We start from the raw sequence: 20,992 nt of genomic DNA, 5'->3' as shown, positions 1-20,992 counted from the left end.
GGGAAAGGCCATCATAGATTGGGTGTTGTATAATAGGAGACAGTGATCATAATATGATTGAATTCATATTGCAATTTGAGAAGAAGCATAACTCACATGTATCAGTATCGCAGGTTGGAAGTGCAACACAATCTATCAAGGTAGCCTCCAACCTGATGGCATGAACATCGATTTCTCCAACTTCCAGTACATTTTCCACCTTCTCCCTCCCTTTTCAATTTCTCAGTCTGGCCTTCCTCTTATCTCTTCTTCTCACCTTCCCCTGGTGCCCCTCGTCCTTCCCTTTCTCCCATGGTTCACTTTCCTCTCTTTATCAGATTCCTCTCCAGCCCTTTACCTTTTCCACCCATCAACTCCCAGTTCCTTACTTCAACCCCCTTCCCTCACCCACCTGGCTTCACTTATTGCTTGTCAATGATTTAGATAATGGAATTGATGGCTTTGCGGCAAAGTTTGCAGATGATACAGAGATAGGTGGAAGGGTAGGTAGTGCTGAGGAAGCAGGACTTAGAAAAATTGAAAGAATGGGGAAAAAAGTGGTAGATGGAATACAGTGTCGGGAAATGTATGACCATGCATTTTGGTAAAGGGAACAATAGTGCAGACTATTATCTAAATGGGGAGAAGGTTTGAACATCAGAGGTGCAGAGGGACTTGAGAGTCCTCATGCAAGGCTCCCAGAAGGTTAATTTACAGGTTGAGTCTATGGTAAAGGCAGCAAATGCAATGTTGGCATTTATTTCAAGGGGAATAGAATATAAAAGCAAGGAGATAATGCTGAGTCTTTATAAGACACTAGATAGGCTGCATTTGCAATACTGTCAACAGTTTTGGGCCCCATATCTCAGAAAGGATGTGTTGTCATTGGAGAGAGTCCAGAGGAAGTTCACAAGTATGAGTCCAGGAATGAAGGAGTTACCATTTGAGAAGTGTTTGACAGCTTTACTCACCTGAACTCACTGGAATTTAGAAGAATGCGAGGGATCTCATTGAAACCTGCCGAACGTTGAAAGGACTAGACAGGGTGGATGTGGAGAGGATATTTCCTATGGTAGGGGTATCCCGAACTGGAGGGCACAGCCTCAAAATTGAGGAGCAACCCTTTAGAACAGAGGTAAGGAGGAATTTTTTTAGCCAGAGTGTACTCAATCTGACCCTCCTTTGTCTACCCTGCTTTTTATCTTCTCAAATAATTCTAATAGATTTATCAGGCAAGATTTCCCTTAAAAAATCATGCCAACTTTAACCTACTTTATCATGTGCCTCCAAACATACCAAAACCTTATCCTTAATAATGGACTACAACATTTTGCCAACCACTAAAATCAGGTTTACTGACCTATAATGTCCTTTCTTTTGCCCCCTCCCTTCTTAAAGAGTGGAATAGCATTTACAATTTTCCAGTCCTCTGGAACCAGGATCTAGTGATTCCTGAAAGATCATTATTAATGCCTCGAAAACCTCTTCATCTACCTCTTTCAGAACCCTAGGGTGCAGCCCATCTGGTACAGGTGACTTACTTACCTTCAGACTTCTTACCTTTCCAAGCACTTTATCCCTAGTAATAGCAACTACACTCACTTCTACCCCTAACACTCCTAAATTTATGGCATACTGCTAGTTATTCCACATTGAAGACTGACTCAAATTACATATTAATTTCGTCTGCCCTTCCTTTAACTCCTAGTATCACCCCTTCAACATTATTTTCTAAAGGTCCAATATCCATTCACCTCTCTTTATATAGCTGCTAAAACTTTTGGCATCCTCTTTTAAATTACTGGGTAGCTTACCTTCATATTTCATCTTTTCTCTCCTTATGGCTTTTTAGTTGCCTTCTGTTGGTTTTTCAAAGTTTCCCAATCCTCCAACTTCCCACTAATTTTTGCTATATTATATGCCTTCTCTTTTGCTTTTATGCTGTCTTTGACTTCCCTTGTCAGCCTAAGTTGCCTCATCTTCCTTTTAGAATACTTCTTCATCTTTGGGATGTATCTATCCTGTGCATTCCGAATTGCCCTCAGAAACACCAGCCATTGCTGTTGTGTCATCATCCATGCTAGTGTCCCCTTCCAATCAACTTTGGCCAATCAACAACTTCTCTCTTGTCTCTGTAATTTCCCTTACTAGCCTGTAATACTGATACCCCCTTTCCCTCTCAAACTGTAGCATGGATTCTTAAATATTATAATCAGTCCCTCCCAATGGTTCCTTTACTTTAAACTCCCTAATCAAATCTGGTTGATTATCCACACCCAATCCATAAATGCCTTTCCCTAGTAGGTGCAACAACAAGCTGCTCTAAAAAGCCACCTCATATGCATTCTATTTATTTCCTCTTTTGGAATCTAGCACCTACCCAATTTCGCCAATCTACCTGCATATTGAAACCCCTCCTGACTATACTTACATGCTTTTTCTATCTTCTATTTTCTGTTGTAATTTATATCCCACATACTGGCTACTGTTCAGAGGAGTGTACAGTATATACAGGTAGGTCTAATCAAGATCTTTTCACTCTTGCAGTTTCTTAATTCTACCCACTAGGTTTCTACACCTTCCTGTCTATTGAATCTCAGAGTTGTATATGGTGACATATATGTACTTTGATAATAAATTAATTTTGAACTTTGAACTATGTCACCTCTTTCTAAGGAGATTTGATTTCATGTTTTACCAACAGAACCACCCGATGCTCTCTGCCTACCTGCTGGTCCTTTTGATACAAGGTATATCCTTGGATGTTAAGCTCTAAACTATAATCTTCTTTCAGCTATGACTGAGTGATGCCTACAACATCATTCATATCTGCAATCTCTAACTGTGTGACAATATTTGTTTTTTTATTATTGTGCTCTTCATCTTATTGTATATTTTTGTGCTGCATTAGATCTGCAGTAATAATTATTTTGATCTCCTTTACATGTGTGTACTGGAAATTACATTAAGTAATCTTGAATCTTCACTCCAAAAAGAAAAATCATAGTTCATTCAACGATCTTCAGGCTCACTAATCCAGGCAGCATCCTGGTAAATCTCCTCTGCATCCTCTATAAAGCTTCCACATTCTTCCTATAAGGAGGTGACCAAAGCTGAAAACAATATACCAAATGTGGTCTAACCAGGTTTTACAGAGGTACATTACCTCACAGCTCTTGAACTCAATCTCCCAACTAATGAAAGCCTTCTTAACAACCCTATCAATTCGTGTGGCATCTTTGAGGGATCGACGGATATGGACCCCAAGATCCCGCTGTTCTTCCACAGGAGGAGTTTACGTGTGTACCCTGAGTTTTACGTGTGAATCATTTAACAGATCTGTTAACAATCTGAGAAGATGAAGCATTAGAATAAACTCACAATTTTTTTTTCCAATCTTTAAGATAATGTCTTTTTTGAGACAGTGTAAGTGTTGTTACTTCAATGTACTCGTGTTATTTCTTTTGTATAATATAACAATAAAAAGATTTGAAAAGAAAGAATAAACTCGCAAATTATTAATAAGAACTTCTTTAACTAACTAAAAGGGAAAAAAATTCCAGAAGGCATTCAGTATGGTGCTACATAAAAGGATGCTGTATACTAATCTGGCACGGTAGCGTAGTGGTTAGCGTAACACTTTACAACACCAGCGACCCAGGTTCAATTCCGCTGCGGTCTGTAAGGAGTTAGTATGTTCTTCCCAGGACCTCGTGGGTTTCCTCTGGGTGTTCCTGTTTCTTCCCACATTCCAAAGATGTATGAATTAGTAGTTTAATTGTTCACATGGGTAAAAATGGGTAGTGCGGGTTTGTTGAGCTGGGAGGGCCTATTACCATGCAGTACTTCTAAATAAAAAAAACATCATGGATACAGGGTCAAAGCAAACAAGCCCATAAAATTCTCTCAACCACAGACCCTTCTATTGTTTTCTGAAACGTTGGCTACACTTCTACAAGATCTGATGTTCCGATGAAGGGTCTCAGCCCAAGGGAACTTCCGCCTGCAGCTCAATGGAGTAACACACAAATTTTGTGGCTGCCTTTAATTCCTCCTTTTCCCCCAGTTTAAACTTTGAATTTTTAACTTATATTTGTCAGATGTTGGAGAGGAATAGTTGTCATTATGTCACAATCTTTAAGAAGTGGAAAGCAGCTTTCTGAATCCAGCAATGGAAAGGGAAAAACTTCGAAAGAAAAATCAGAAGATATGCCTGTCTGGGCTAAGCGTTTAGAACGTGCGTTGATGCTCCCGACAAGAAAATAGACAATAACATTTCTGAGACGAAGTCGTTCTGACAGAGTTTTCAGTATGTAGAGGAAAATATTATTTCCTTGAATACTGAGCTTAAAGAGTCGAAGCATCAAATAGCGGATATTTCAGCTCACTTGGAACAGGCTCAACGCAGGATAGTCAATTTAGAAGCAAGATCTCGTCGGAATAACATTCGAATTGTTGGATTGAAGGAAGGATCTGACAGTGGGAATTTATTGGACTATTTTGCTAACTTGTTTCAATCGCTGTTTCTGGATATTCTACCTCAGCTTCCTGCTATTGAAAAAGCACATAGAATTTTTTCAAAATCTCAAGATTCATCTAAATCACGGGTAATTTTGGTCAGTTTTCTTAGTTTCAAAGACCAAATCATAAAATGTGCAAGGAAATAGTTTTTAAATTTAACGGCTCTGAGATTCGTTTTTATGAAGATTATCCACGGGAAGTTATGGAAAAGCGGATCAAATTTGTTCCAGCTATGAAGATAGCCTATGCTAAGGGATTATTTCTATCACTTCGCTATCCAGCCCAATTAAAGTTATTTCCTAAAGATTCGACTCCATGTGTTTTTTTGGATCCCCAAGCGGCACTGGACTATGTTAATTCTATTCTGGTGGTGGTCGAGGTCTGAATCGTATTAGGTCTGCTGAATAACTTTCCGAAAGAAAACAGGCTTTGAAGATTTCTGATATGTTGAAGATATCCTTTGATCGATGGATTATTTAAAGAAGATGTGAACTTCTTGATTTGACTGATGGATGACTTATTTGAAGTCTGTTTGGTACACTGAGTGAATTAACACAACGGACAGATTGTTAACTTTATTTTTCCTTTTCTTCATTAATTAAGTGATAGTTTTTTATAGCTTATATAGACTTTTTCTATATATATATATATATATATATATATATATATATATATATATATATGTGTGAGAGAGAGAGAGAGAGAGAGAGCGCGAGCGCAAGGAGTGCTTAGTAAATAGATGATTAGCTTTAGTTTTTCTGTCAAAAACAGTGCTTATTCATCAGGCAGTAAGTCAAGGGATAATGGCGCTGATTTTTTTCGTTAGAGATTATATTGTTCAGGTTTAATTTATTTTTGCTTTAACATCTCTGGAGACTGTTTTTGCATTCCCTAGTTTATTTTTAATGATTAAATATGAACATCATTTGTTTCTCTGTCGGGCTTTCTTATCTTGGGTCCGTGTGTTTTTTTGGGGTTTTTTTTTGTAAAGGGGAGGGGGGGAATTAAGAAAACTTTTAAAATCACTATCTAAATTGAGCAGCTCGTGGAGTTCTGTTTCTTTTTACTTTCTCTATGGGAACTCATTCCGGCTTATTTCTTCTTTTTGCTGGATTTTCTTCTTTTGGGATGGTGGGAGGATTGGGGGTAGTTTTGAATTATAGGTTTTATAGTTGGATTAATTATATTTCTTTCATTTTTTTTCTCTCGTATTTTTTCCCATTATGGAGTTCCAAAGCATGCGTGTTTTCTATATGGTTATACTCATCACCGCCATTTTTGATTAGTCTGTGTTGGTATGAGCGCATTTTCATGTTAAAAATATTTTATGGCAGTTAAACAGATAAATGTTATTAGTTGGAATGTACGTGGCTGGAATCACCCTATTAAGCGAAAGAAGACTTTTAAAATTATCAACAGATTCCAGCCCAATATAATTTTTGCTCAAGAAACGCATATCAGAACAGGCAATCAAAATAGATTTTTTTAAATCGTGGCAGGGCCTTCGATATCATGCCACTTGTCAAAATAAAACAAAGGGGGTATCTATTTTTATTAAATCTAATATTTTATTTATCCAAGAAGATATCATGTCAGATATTAATGGTAGATTTTTAATTGTCAAAGGAACAATTTGTAATAGAAAAATTGTCCTGGTTAATCTATATGGACCTAATATAGATGATCCTTTTTTTTAAAAGATGTATTTGGTTTATTGCCAGATTTAAATGAATATATGTTGCTAATGGGTAGTGATTTTAACTGTTGTTTAAATCCTTTGATTGACAAGAGTTCAACCAATCAGCGACTTCTGAGTTGTTCAGCATCACTTATTAACTCTTTTTTAATTGATTATGGTTTGATCAAAATCTGGAGAAATTTACATCCTAATAATAGAGATTATTCTTTTTATTCACATGTTCATAAAAAATATTCAAGAATTTATTATTTTATAGCTGATTTCCGATTTTTATCCAAAGTCTAGAAATATGAATATGACGCTATCGCTGTTTCGGATCATGCGCTCAAGCTTAACTTTTGAATTGAATGATGTCAGTATTGTAAATTTGCCTTGGCGTTTTCCAGAAAATTATTACAAAGTTCGGACTTCGTCAAATTTATTGAGACTCAGACAAAAGATTTTTTTCTTTTTAATAATACTGGAGATGTGTCAAAATTGATTATATGGGATACACTTAAAGCATATTTGTGAGGTCAGATAATCTCCTATTTGGCTAAGCTTAAGAAACAGACGAAAATAGAGTTAGATAAGATTTCAAAACCAAATTAAAGGCTTGGATAATATTTATGCAGTCTCACCTAACATTGATTTATTTAAACAAAGGGTTGAACTTCAATCACAATATAATTTACTATTAACTTGTCCTATTGAAAGAAATTTGCTTAAATTAAAAAGTCAATTTTATATGTTTAGAGACGAAAATAATAAGCTATTAGCATACCAATTAAAGGCAGCTGGAGCTAAAAGACAGATTTTAAAAATTCGTAAGGGAGATGGTAGCTTAGCTTGTAATTATGAAGACATTAATAAAATTTTTCATGACTTTTACAGTGCACTCTATAAATCTCCATTTCCAGCTGATCCTTCTAAAATGAATGCCTTTTTACAAAAGATTGATTTTCCTAGAATATCTGTTGAAGATCCAACACCCTGTAGCCATTCCCCTGAATAATAAGTTTACCATCCTGGATACTGTTGGCGGGGACGACCAACCAGGTGTGAGCCATGGTGGCAGGGCCTCCAGCATTGAGTCTGACCCGGTGGTGCAGAAGGGTGGGACGGAGAAGAGGAGAACTGTCGTCATTGGAAACTCTATAGTCAGGGGAGCAGACAGGAGATTTTGTGGACGTAAGAAGGACACCCGCATGGTTTGTTGCCTCCCGGGTGCCAGGGTCCGGGATGTCTCTGACCGGGTGCATGACATCCTGGTACGAGAGGGAAAGCAACCAGAAGTCATGATACATGTTGGGACCAACGACATAGGCAGGAAGAGGGATGAGGTCCTGAAGTGTGAGTTTCGGGAACTAGGCAGAAGGCTGAAGAACAGAACCTCAAGGGTGGCGTTCTCAGGATTGCTGCCAGTGCTATGTGACAGTGATGGTAAAAATTGGAGGAGATGGCAGTTGAACGCATGGCTGAGGAGTTGGTGCAGGGAGCAGGGTTTTAGATTTTTGGATCATTGGGATCTCTTCTGGGGAAGGTGGGACCTGTACAGATTGGATGGGTTGCACCTGAACTCGAGGGGGACCAATATCCTTGCAGGTAAGTTTGCAAGCATGGTTCGGGAGGGTTTAAACTAATTTGCAAGGGGGATGGGACCCAGAGTGATAAAGCAGTGAAAGAAGTGCATGGAGTGAAGCCAGATCGAACATATACACAGGCTTTGAGGAAAGAGAAGCAGAATAAACGGTGTAAAGACAGTAAGGTAGAAGGGCTGAAAAGTATGTACCTCAATCAGGAACAAAGGTGATGAACTGAGAGGTTGGATACATAAATGGAATTATGATGTAGTGGCCATTACAGAGACTTGGCTGGCACCAGGGCAGAATGGATTCTCAATATTCCTGGATTTCAGAGCTTTAAAAGGGATAGAGAGGGTGGAAAAAGGGGAGGAGAGGTGGCATTACTGGTCAGGGATACTATTACAGCTACAGAAAGGGTGGGTAATGTAGCAGGATCCTCTTTTGAGTCAATATGGGTGGAAGTCAGGAACAGGAAGGGAGCAGTTACTCTACTGGGGGTATTCTATAGGCCCCCTGGTAGCAGCAGAGATACAGAGGAGCAGATTGGGAGGCAGATTTTGGAAAGGTGCGAAAATAACAGGGTTGTTATCATGGGTGACTTTAACTTCTCTAATATTGATTGGCACCTGATTAGTTCCAAGGGTTTAGATGGGGCAGAGTTTGTTAAGTGTGTCCAGGATGGATTCTTGTCACAGTATGTGGACAGGCCAACTAGAGGGGGAATGCCATACTAGATCTAGTACTAGGTAATGAACGAGGTCAGGTCACAGATCTCTCAGTGGGTGAGCATCTGGGGGACAGTGACCACCGCTCCCTGGCCTTTAGCATTATCATGGAAAAGGATAGAATCAGAGAGGACAGGAAAATCTTTAATTGGGGAAGGACAAATTATGAGGCTATAAGGCTAGAACTTGCAGGTGTGAATTGGGATGATGTTTTTGCAGGGAAATGTACTATGGACATGTGGTCGATGTTTAGAGATCTCTTGCGGGATGTAAGGGATAAATTTGTCCCGGTGAGGAAGATAAAGAATGGTAGGGTGAAGGAACCATGGGTGACAAGTGAGGTGGAAAATCTAGTTAGGTGGAAGAAGGCAGCATACATGAGGTTTAGGAAGCAGGGATCAGGTGGGTCTATTGAGGAATATAGGGAAGCAAGAAAGGAGCTTAAGAAGAGGCTGAGAAAAGCAAGAAGGGGACATGAGAAGGACTTGGTGAGTAGGGTAAAAGAAAACCCCAAGGCATTCTTCAATTATGTGAAAAAAAAAGGAGTGAACGTAGGACCAATTAGAGATAAAGGTGGGAAGATGTGCCTGGAGACTGAGGAAGTGAGCGAGGTCCTCAATGATACTTCTCTTCGGTATTCACCAATGAGAGGGAACTTGATGATGGTGAGGACAATATGAGTGAGGTTGATGTTCTGGAGCATGTTGATATTAAGGGAGAGGAGGTGTTGGAGTGGTTAAAATACATTAGGATGGATATGTCCCCGGGGCCTGACGGAATATTCCCCAGGCTGCTCCACGAGGCGAAGGAAGAGACTGCTGAGCCTCTGGCTAGGATCTTTATGTCCTCATTGTCCACGGGAATGGTACTGGAGGATTGGAGGGAGGCAAATATTGTCCCCTTGTTCAAAAAAGGTAGTAGGGATAGTCTGGGTGATTATAGACCAGTAAGCCTTACATCTGTGGTGGGAAAGCTGTTGGAAAAGATTCTTAGAGATAGGATCTATAGGCATTTAGAGAATCATGGTCTGATCAGGGACAGTCAGCATGGCTTTGTGAAGGGCAGATCATGTCAAACAAGCCTGATAGAGTTTTTTGAGGAGGTGACCAGGCATTTAGATGAGGGAAGTGCAGTGGATGTGATCTATATGGATTTTAGTAAGGCATTTGACAATGTTCCACATGGTAGGCTTATTCAGAAAGTCAGAAGGCATGGGATCCAGGGAAGTTTGGCCACGTGGATTCAGAATTGGCTTGCCTGCGGAAGGCAGAGGGTCGTGATGGAGGGAGTACATTCAGATTGGAGGATTGTGACTAGTGGTGTCCCACAAGGATCTGTTCTGGGACCTCTACTTTTCGTGATTTTTATTAATGACCTGGATGTTGGGGTAGCAGGGTGGGTTGGCAAGTTTGCAGACGACACAAAGGTTGGTGGTGTTGTAGATCAGCGGTCCCCAACCACCGGGCCGCGGACCGGTGCCGGGCCGCAAAGCATGCGCTACCGGGCAAGGAAACAATATGATTTGGCGATAGGAGTCAGCTGCACCTTTCCTCATTCCCTGTCACGCCCACTGTTGAGCTTGAATGCATGCGAGATCATTACGCATGCGTCATCCATGTCAGCGTGGGGAGGAGATCAACTCCTCGAGCTTGCAAATGATGGCGGGCTGAAAAGCATATTTGACATAACATCTCTGCCGGCATTCTGGATCAAAGTCAAGGCTAAATATCCTAAGATAGCCATGAAAGCACTGAAAACATTGCTTCCATTTCCAACATATCTCTGCAACGAATGCAATGAAAACTAAATTGCGGAATAGACTGGACATAAGGAACCTCCTTCGAGTATCGCTGTCTCCCGTCACCCCTTGATAGGACCGTGTTGTTGCAGGGAAACAAGCCCAGGGCTCCCACTGGTTCAGCGATATTGGTGTGTTGCAACGATATTATATGTTCATACAGGGAAAATATGTTCTGTGTGTTTAAAATCCAAATGTTACTTAAAATGTTATGATGCTATTGACTTATATAACCATATAACAATTACAGCATGGGAACAGGCCATCTCGGCCCTTCTAGTCCGTGCCGAATGCTACTCTCACCTAGTCCCACCGACCTGCACTCAGCCCATAACTCTCCATTCCTTTCCTCTGTATATACCTATCCAATTTTTCTTTAAATGATAATATCGAACCTGCCTCTACCACTTCTACTGGAAGTTCGTTCAACACTTACTTCCATCTCCCCTGATAATTGACTTATCGCTATATTCATGCGAGGAAAATATGCGCTGTAGGTTTAATATTAAATTCGTTAGATAAACCCTTTTAGAAACGAAATTGAGTGTATTAGCCACTTATCACCTATATTGCATTCGTGATTAACACCCCCCCGAACAGAATCGCCAAAAACGAATTGTAGAAAAAATGGGCACATACATCACGCATGCGCACTGGTACCCGCGCAAGGCTTCATGGCCATTGTAATCTTTCTCGGGGTAAACCCAACGTATTTGACTGCTACTCTTGTTCGTTGTCAACCCTACCACCCCCACCCCCGCGCACAAGAATATTGTCAATATAAAACCGGTCCGCAGTGCGAAAAAGGTTGGGGACCCCTGTTGTAGATAGTGTAGAGGATTGTCAAAGATTGCAGAGAGACATTGATAGGATGCAGAAGTGGGCTGAGAAGTGGCAGATGGAGTTCAACCCGGAGAAATGTGAGGTGGTACACTTTGGAAGGACAAACTCCAAGGCAGAGTACAAAGTAAATGGCAGGATACTTGGTAGTGTGGAGGAGCAGAGGGACCTGGGGGTACATGTCCACAGATCCCTGAAAATTGCCTCACAGGTGGATAGGGTAGTTAAGAAAGCTTATGGGGTGTTAGCTTTCATAAGTCGAGGGATAGAGTTTAAGAGTCGCGATGTAATGATGCAGCTCTATAAAACTCTGGTTAGGCCACACTTGGACTACTGTGTCCAGTTCTGGTCGCCTCACTATAGGAAGGATATGGAAACATTGGAAAGGGTACAGAGGAGATTTACCAGGATGCTGCCTGGTTTAGAGAGTATGCATTATGATCAGAGATTAAGGGAGCTAGGGCTTTACTCTTTGGAGAGAAGAAGGATGAGAGGAGACATGATAGAGGTGTACAAGATAATAAGAGGACTAGATAGAGTGGACAGTCAGCGCCTCTTCCCCAGGGCACCACTGCTCAATACAAGAGGACATGGCTTTAAGGTAAGGGGTGGGAAGTTCAAGGGGGATATTAGAGGAAGGTTTTTTTACTCAGAGAGTGGTTGGTGCATGGAATGCACTGCCTGAGTCAGTGGTGGAGGCAGATACACTAGTGAAGTTTAGGAGACTACTAGACAGGTATATAGAGGAATTTAAGGTGGGGGCTTATATGGGAGGCAGGGTTTGAGGGTCGGCACAACATTGTGGGCCGAAGGGCCTGTACTGTGCTGTACTATTCTATGTTCTATATTCCATAAACTCTTGATACTCCTACTACTGAAAAGGAAATTCAGAAAGCTATTCTTTCAATGCAATCTGGTAAAGCTCCTGGATTGGATGGTTTTCTGTAGGATTTTATAAAAAATTTGAAGAATTGCTTTCTCCATATATGTTGGAAATGCTTAAAGATTCTTTTTTGTTAGGAGAGTTACCTCCCACGTTTTATGAAGCTTCTATTTCTTTAATTCTTAAGAAAGATAAAAACCCTACTGATTGCGCTTCATATAGACCTATTTCACTATTAAATGTGGATGCTAAAATTCTTTCAAAAATAATGGCTAATCGACTGGAGAATATTCTAGCTAAGATTATCTCTCAGAACCAAACAGGTTTTATAAAAGGCCGCTATTCCTTCTCTAATACTCGGAGACTGTTAAATGTTATATACTCATCCCTTTCTAAGACTCCTCAATGTGTTGTTTCTCTTGATGCTGAAAAGGCATTTGATAGAGTTGAATGGAAATACTTATTTAACGTCTTAGAGAAATTCAACATTGGCACTAATTTTAATAAGCGGATTAGAATGATATATAAAAGCCCTATTGCCACTGTTGTTACGTACTAATAATTGCAGATCTTTTTTTCAACTTTCGCGGGGTACGAGACAAGGATGTCTGTTAAGTCCCCTGTCATTTAATTTGATGTTGGAACCTTTGGCTATTGCACTTCATGAAGCTAAAGATATTCAAGGAATTTCTATAAATGGGACTATTCATAAGATCTCCCTTTATGCTGATGATCTTTTAGTTTATGTTTCAAATCCTGAAGAATCCATTCCTAGTTTATTGAAATTATTAAATGAATTTGGTAAGTTTTCGGGATATAAATAAAACCTTAATAAAAGTGAATTATTTCCTTTAAATGATTCTGCTTCTATATATCACAGAGGTAGAGGGGATGCACCTCATCACCTCGTCCGCATGGAGAGAGCCGATGACGACGATGTCTGCACAAGGTGGAGTAGGGCTGATGTTGAACTGCAAAACAAAGAAGGCACTGAGGGGCAAAGTCTCAGTCAGTGACAGAATCCTTACTGTGGAATTAGACGGAAACCCGGCGACCTCTGTCATCATCTGTTACTCCCCACACAACTGCAGCAAGGAGAAGGAGGTGGAGGCCTTCTACAGTAAACTTCACGAAGCTGTCACTTCAATACCGGCACACAACTTCCTGGCTGTGCTGGGTGATTTTAATGCCCAGGTCAGACTGGAAGATGTTCCATAATCGTACCAAGACTTTACCAACAGAAATGGACAATATCTAGTTGATTTCATCCAGGAACACAGTCTCATTGCCACCAACGCACAATTCAAGAAGCAAGCTGGTAAACTGTGGACATACGAAAACAGAGCCTCCATCTACAGGAAACAACTCGATTACATCCTCGTAAGAACAAAATGGCGTAATTGTGTGATCAACACAGAAGCCTACAGCACCTTCAACTCGGTCAGTTTTGACCACAGAGTGGTGTCAATGCAAGTGAGACTGAGCCTGCGGCAACACAAAGCCACAGGTCCCAAGAATAAGGTAGACTGGAAGGCATTCTCCTTACAACCTATTCTTCAAGCCCAATACATAGTGGATGTGAGAAATCGCTTCGGCCCACTGGAAAGGGGGGAGGAAGAGACTGCCACCGACCGCTATCAATGGCTCATAGACGCACACAAAGATGCAGCAAAGAGTTTGCCTACTGTGAAGCGAATCAAGAAGTGCTGGATCTCGAAACATCCTGACGTCGTCGCAGCAAGAAGTGTGGTCAATGCTTGTCATGCCGAACTTAGAAAGCGTGAAACAGAAGAGCTAAGAGACAAGTTCAAGACAGCAAAGAAGAATCTCTTTGCCACCTATGACCGACTGAAGGAAGAGGAACTAGTTGAGAGGATTAGAGAGATAGAGGCTGCTAATGAAGACACGCAGCATGGAGAAGCATGGCGCCTAGTCAATGAGATCAGTAGACGGAAGAAGTCCCCATCAGGTCAAATAAGTGGTAAAACAGCAGAGGATCATGTCCAGACATGGTTTACCCACTTTAAGAACCTGCTGGGAAGCCCTCCAATGATCACAGAAGAAAAGGAGGACATACCCACGATACTAACGCAAGTCGACATCGATGACGGCCCATTCACCATTGAGGAACTGAAGAAAGCCAAATATGCACTCAAACAGGGCAGGAGCACTGGACCAGATGGGATACCACCAGATGTCCTGAAGAACTGCGACCTGGACGACATCTTGCTGGACATATGTAATATGGCACTGATAAAAGGCGACAAACCAGGACAGTGGTCACTCTCAAACATTATCCCAGTCCCCAAGTCTGGATCCCTCACGAAGACAGATAACTGCAGCGGCATCAGATTGACCTGCATCTTAGCAAAGTTATACAATCGGATGATCTTGAACAGGATTTGCACCACCATTGACCCTAAGCTAAGATTCAATTAGAATGGTTTTTGGCAGAAGCGCACAACAGTTATGCAAATACTTGCTCTCCATAGGATCATCGAGGAAGTCAAGAAGAACAACCTACCAGCCGTGCTTACTTACATCGATTTTCGCAAAGCTTTTGACTCCATTCACCAAGGTAAAATGCTGAAGATCCTGAAAGCTTATGGAGTGCCAGACCATCTACTGAGAGCAATAAAGTCCAGCTATACCAAAATGATGGCGAAAGTTGTATCACCAGACGGAGAAACAGCAGGTTCGAGCTCCTAGCTGGTGAGCTGCAAGGAGACACTCTAGCACCCTACATCTTTATAATCGTCCTTGATTACGCTCTGCGTCAAGCTACCAAAGATCATGACAAGCTTGGTTTTACCATAAAACCAGGACGAACCAAAAGGGTCAGACCAGTTACACTCACAGATCTCGATTTTGCAGGTGACATAGTCCTGCTTTCTGACCAGATGGAGGAAACACAGCAGCTACTGACAAAAGTGGAAATTGAATGCAATAAAGTTGAACTTCACCTGAACGCTAAAAAGACAGAGTACTGGCGTTTAACTGTGACGAAGGTACTCTCAATGCCGTAAAGAATGATACCATTAAGAAAGTCTTTGACTACAAGTACCTAGGGTCAAGAATGATGAGTTCGGAGAAGGACATAAAGATATGGAAGGCGCTGGCGTGGAGGGCTATGAACGACATGAAGGAAATCTGGAAGTCAAACCTGACCAGAGGGCTTAAAAAGAGGATTTTCCGAGCAGTCATAGAGTCCATTCTCACGTACGGATGTGAGACGTGGACACTCACCAAAACTATGCGAAAGTCTCTAGATGGTTGCTATACACGAATGCTCCGGATTGCTCTTGATGTCAGTTGGCAACAGCACATGACGAACGTCGAGCTCTATAACGACCTACCGATGCTCACCACTAAAATCGAGGCGAGAAGACTGCAACTAGCGGGGCACTGTCTATGCCACCCCAAGCTACCTGCCAGCCTAGTCATCATATGGGAGCCCAAGCACGGGAGGTTGAACTCTGGGCACCCTCCCAAGACTATGGTTGACACGCTCCTAGAAGACTGCGGCGCAGCTAATGTAGATGAACTGAACACACTGATGAGGCAGAGGGAGAAGTGGAGAGTCCGTCATCATGCCCAACGCCGGCCCCCCAGGCCTGAGTCGACATAGTAGTAGTAGTTCTATATATGATGATATTCCTTTTAATGTTACAGACTCTTTCAAGTATTTAGGTATTATCATCATTAAAAATTATGGAGACCTTTGTAGAGCTAATTTGGTTCCCTTAGTGGATTTTATGAAGCAAATATTTTGTAGATAGAATCCACTTACACTTTCGGTAGCTGGCCGAATTCATGCAGTTAAAATGATGATCTTACCAAAATTTTTTTATAAGTATTTCAAAATACTCCTATTTTTTTAACTAAGAAGTTTTTTTGATCAGGTTGATTCTATTATTTCATCTTTTGTTTGGAATAATAAGAGATCAAGAATTGGAAAATATCATTTATAAAAATCAAAAAAAGATGGAGGTCTTGCTTTGCATATTTTAAGAATGTATTATTGTGCAGTTAATATACGTCATATGTGTTCTTGGTTATATTGGACTGATAAAAATGAAGGACCACCTTGGGTTGATTTGGAACTGAAAGCTATGAAACAATTTTACTTAACTTCGTTATTAGGAACCTCCTTACCTTCACAATTAGCTAAAATTTCTATTCTAAATTTATATCCACGATTAAGCAGCTATTACGAATTTGGTACCATTTTCGTAATTTTTTTAATCTTAAAAAATTTAACCTTTTTAGTTTAATTTATGAAACTATTTATTTAAACCTTCACTTAGTGATCCTACCTTTTTTCTTTGGAGGAATAAACGAGTTTATTCCTTCATGGATCTGTTTCAAGAAGGTCGACTGATGTCTTTTGAGAAATTAGTAACTAAATATTCTCTCTCGCACACGTTTCTTGCAATATCTTCAGGTCAGACATTTCTTACAAGAATATTTTAAGTAATTTTCCATATATACAAGATTCTGACCTGTTAGACATTATTTTAAAAATGAATCCTTTAGTGAAAAGTTTTAAATGGGAAAATTTATAATTTACTATTACAACAGTATAATTATCCTTTACTTAAGATTAAGCAAGACTGGAAAAGAGCACTTAATACGACCTTGATATCAGAGGATTGGTTGCGAATTTTGAAGTTGCTTAACTCTTCTTCGATTTGTGCCAGTCACTCTCTAATTCAATTTAAAATTGTACATAGTTATTATTTGACAAAGGAGAGACTGTCTATAATATTTCCTAATGTTGATAGTCAGTGTGATAGATGTAAAACTGAGACAGCTACACTGACACATATGTTTTGGTCGTGTTCTGTATTGAAACAGTTTTGGAAATCTATTTTCTCTCTAATTTCTAAAGCTTTAAAAATTAATTTACAACCTAATAAATTGACAGTATTGTTCAGTATAATTCCTCAATATATTCACAGTATTTCTATATCAGACCAACATGTAATTGCATTTGTCACATTATTAGCCAGAAGGTCTATTTTATTGAAATGGAAAGATGCCTCTGCTCCCACTTTGAGACAATGGTTCTCTCAGGTGATGTTATGTCTTAGTTTGGAGAAAATTAGAAGTTGAACTTTGATCCTTGATTTGACTTTGAGAAAAGGTGGGGTTCTTTTGCCCGCTACTACCATTTGATCTGAGTTAATTAAGGTGCTCCCCTTCTGATTCTTGTGTAATTGGTTTTGGTTGGCGGATTGATGTTTTTCTTTTATGGAAGCTTGTATGGCGTATAGCTCCAGGGTTGTGCTCCCAGTGGGTTGTTTTTTTTTCCCTAGGTTTTTTTTTGGTTAGTAGGGTTTTTTTGTTTTAATTAGTAGGGGTTCTTTTTTCCTTCTTTTTTTCCCAAAAAATAATAGTTTTAACATTTTGTCTTTTCTTATTATTGGTATGCTGTATTTGCTACTTTAATGTATTTTTGTTGATTTTCAAGAAAGAAGGGTCTCAGCCCAAAATGTCGACTGTTAATTTCTCTCCATAGATGCTGACTGATTTGCTGAGTTCCTAAAGCACTTTATGTGTATTGCTCAAGATGTTCAGCATTTGTAGAATCTCTTGTTTTTACGCTTTTACAAATACCACCCCCCCCCCCCCCAAAGCCAAACACCATGCTAACTTTGAAACTAGTAGCAGTTCCTTCATTACTGTGGGCTTAAACCACTATACTTATTACAGGTTGAGTCTGTGGTAAAAAAGGCAAATGCAATGATGGCATTTATTTCAAGGGGAATAGAATATAAAAATATAAAAGCAAGGAGATAATGCTGAGCCTTTATAAGACACAAGTCAGGCTGCACTTGGAGTACTGTCAGCAGTTTTGGCCCCATATATCAGAAAGGATGTGTTGTCATTGGAGAGAGTCCAGAGGAGGTCCATGAGGATGATTCTGAAAATGAAGGGGTTAACATATGAGAAGCGTTTATCATTGATATTTAGAACAATGTGGGGCGGGGGGGGGTTTAGAAATCTCATTGAACCCTACTGAATGGTGAAAGGACTAGATAGGCTGGATGTGGAGGGGATGTTTCCTATGGTAGGGGTATTGAGAAATAGAGGGCACAGCCTCAAAATTAAGCAGCGACCCTTTAGAACTGAGGTAATGGGAATTTTTTTTTAGCCAGAGAGTTGTAAATCTGTGGAATGACCTGCCCCAGACTGTGATGGAGACCAAGTCCGTGGGTATATTTAAGGCGGAAGTTGATAGTTTTCTGATCGGTCAGGGCATCAAAGGACACGGTGAGAAAGCAAGTGTATGGAGTTGAGTGGGATCTGGGATCAGCCATGACGGAATGGAGGAGTAGACACGATGGGCTGAATGGCCTAATTCTGCTCATATGTCTTATGGCCTTATCTCTACCTGTGATATATGTAGAGCAGCTTTGTTTTAGTCTTATCCGGGGCCCCTCTTCCTCAACTGCTGATCATTTTATTGATGCTGCTCATACAAAACTGAAAACTTTATTGATTTTGGTGCCAATATATTGGTGCACAATAGTTCCCATGTACACATGCTTGTATATAACAAGGAATTAGGAAGGCCATTTTTTTAAAAAATGTGACTGGAGTACAAGAATAGAGGCATATTTGCCTTGGTAACACCACATCAGAATAATATATTACTCTGACAAGTCTCGTCTCCCTCCTGAAGAATGCGCTTCTGATAGAGAGTATGCAAAATAGAACACACAGAAAATTAACATGAGTAGGCCATCCAGCCCCTCAAGCTTGCTGTGGTCCTGACCTTCAATCTTCCCTGCCTCAGTCGCTCCTGTGTGCTAGATCCCCATGGCCCCCAATTCCCCAATCTTGTGTACATTTGTCTACCTCCGCTTTAAATTCTTCTGATTACCTGGTCTCCACAACCTTCGAGTGAAAAATATTCCAAAGATTCACCAACTTCTGTGATAATAAATTTCTGTATTCTTCTGTCTTAAATGCCTAGCTCCTCACTTTGTAACTACATCCTCTTGCTTGAGATTCTCCAACCAATGGGAAAGATCTTGCTATGCCCACTTAGGATCTTGTGTTTCAATGGTCAAAGTTAAAAGTAAATTTATTATCAAAGTACCTATATGTCATCATGTACTAACCTGAGATTCCCTAAAATTAATCCCCTTTCTAGACTCCAATTAATACAGATCAAACTTGTTAATCTGTTTAACCTCTTTTGATAAGACATTTTATCCTAGTGAATCTCTTCTGGATCGACTCCAGTGCTACTCTATCTTTTCTAAGCTAAAGGAGACAAAACTTGTGCAATACTCTAGATATGGCCTTTCCAATGCCCTACAATGAAAGAATTTATCAGATTGTTTCTAGATTGGTGACTATGTCACATCAGGAGAAATAAAGCAGTTTTAGTCCGTAATCTGGGGTGATCTCATTAAAATACAAAAAGCTCTTCCAGGGCTTGACAGAGTAAAGCGAAGTGCTTCGTTCTGTATATCCAAGCTAAGGATTACAGTTTCAGGGCAAGGATAAGAAGTCTGTTCACCAAGAGCACTGTTCCTTTGGAATTCTCTAAAATCACTAAGTATTTTCACAACAAATCAATAGAAATTAAGGAATCTACAGATCTGCATTAAGTGCAGTATAGCACCATGGAGGTAAAAATTAAAACATAATCTTACTGTAAGGCACACACAGCTCGAAGCAGCAAATAGCCTATTCCCATTTATAAACAGACATACACATAATAGGATGGTCCTCACAGTTGAAGTTGAGCAAGTCATGTTCAACTTCTTGGATTCTGGATTATTGCTGATCAGTGCCATTTCTCAGAGGTTGCTACTGTTGGATTGGGATGTAGAATTTTTTTTGTTGTTCTAACTTTCCTATGCTTGTTTGTAATTACAATACAGTTGCTTCTGTTTTTTTAAGAAACTTCTGAGCTATCTGTATAAGTGTCATGTCACTTGAATCTACTATTTTGTAGGATAATTGTTGTCTAGTCAGGTATGAGAATACCATGACTACTTTTTTGTCTGGTCTTTTCTTTGTTCTCTCAACACTTTTTTTGGATCACAAAAGCATCAGGATACAACATTACTCATCACTGCATAAGGGATATTGCAAAAAAAAACTAAATCAGCTTTTCCTAGAAGATGCAGCAAATTGGTTACAAAGACTTGTCAGGATTGTCCGCTTCCCCAAGGTACAACCCCACAGACAGTGCAGAAATAAGAATTTCACTCTTAGTAGCTTCTTGCCAGAATTGCACACAACACATCTAAACAGCAGATTATCTGTCCACCACCGTTTCGACACAATTCAGTGATTTTTGGAGTGTAACTATTCTTCACACTCTACCACTCTGTACAAAGTTGCAAAGGAGTTTCTGAGGACATCTTCAAGTATAATATCAATAGCAGAAAGTTACAAAACTGATACCAGAAAAATCACTTAAGAAAAAAATATTTTAAATTAAAATCATAACCAAAGTATGCATAGTGCAACAGTATAAACATAGTCCAGACTAATTTACAAAATTTTTCATTTTCTTGCATCCAAACACATTTGTTAACAGACACAGTGAGATATTTTGTAGGTATTTTCCAACATTAGGCAAGATGTTCCACATAGCCAGATTTGAGAGCAATTTGATCTGGATGTTCAGTAGTACTGGTTAAAACCACCTATTTCTGAATCCATATTACATAATGCAACTCATCACAAAGGGTAAAATAAAACAGATAAAATACAGATAAAATACAGCCTTTTAATACAGATAAAATTTGGATTTACCTGGAGAGTCAGGTCTGGAAATACTGTTACTGGGCAAATCTTCTGTTTCAATCGAGTGCAGATCTGTGTAGGATACAGCCAAACTCAGATTGCTGGGCTCCTCAGATTGAGTAGTCCAGCTTTCTTCTGAAGTAGGAGGTTCTTTTGAACCTAATCAATATAAAAGAATTTTAAAGTTGTCAAGAAGGTGCATTTCTT

General features: G+C 39.9%; 1 protein-coding gene across 2 annotated transcripts in view; it reads right to left on the bottom strand.

The window, feature by feature from the left end:
• Window positions 1–20,992, bottom strand: part of ston2 (stonin 2) — a 148,608-nt gene that overhangs the window by 77,920 nt on the left and 49,696 nt on the right. For both annotated transcript variants that reach the window (XM_072273103.1, XM_072273095.1), the window contains one exon: window positions 20,795–20,944. In XM_072273103.1, the coding sequence (XP_072129204.1) occupies window positions 20,795–20,944 (150 nt within the window). The remainder of the gene's footprint in view (window positions 1–20,794; window positions 20,945–20,992) is intronic.

The sequence above is a fragment of the Mobula birostris genome, chromosome 1 (genome assembly GCF_030028105.1).
Source record: "Mobula birostris isolate sMobBir1 chromosome 1, sMobBir1.hap1, whole genome shotgun sequence".
In the NCBI taxonomy this organism is placed as follows: domain Eukaryota; kingdom Metazoa; phylum Chordata; class Chondrichthyes; order Myliobatiformes; family Myliobatidae; genus Mobula; species Mobula birostris.
Note: the sequence above shows the minus strand (reverse complement) of the source record. Positions and strands in the feature narration are given on the sequence as shown.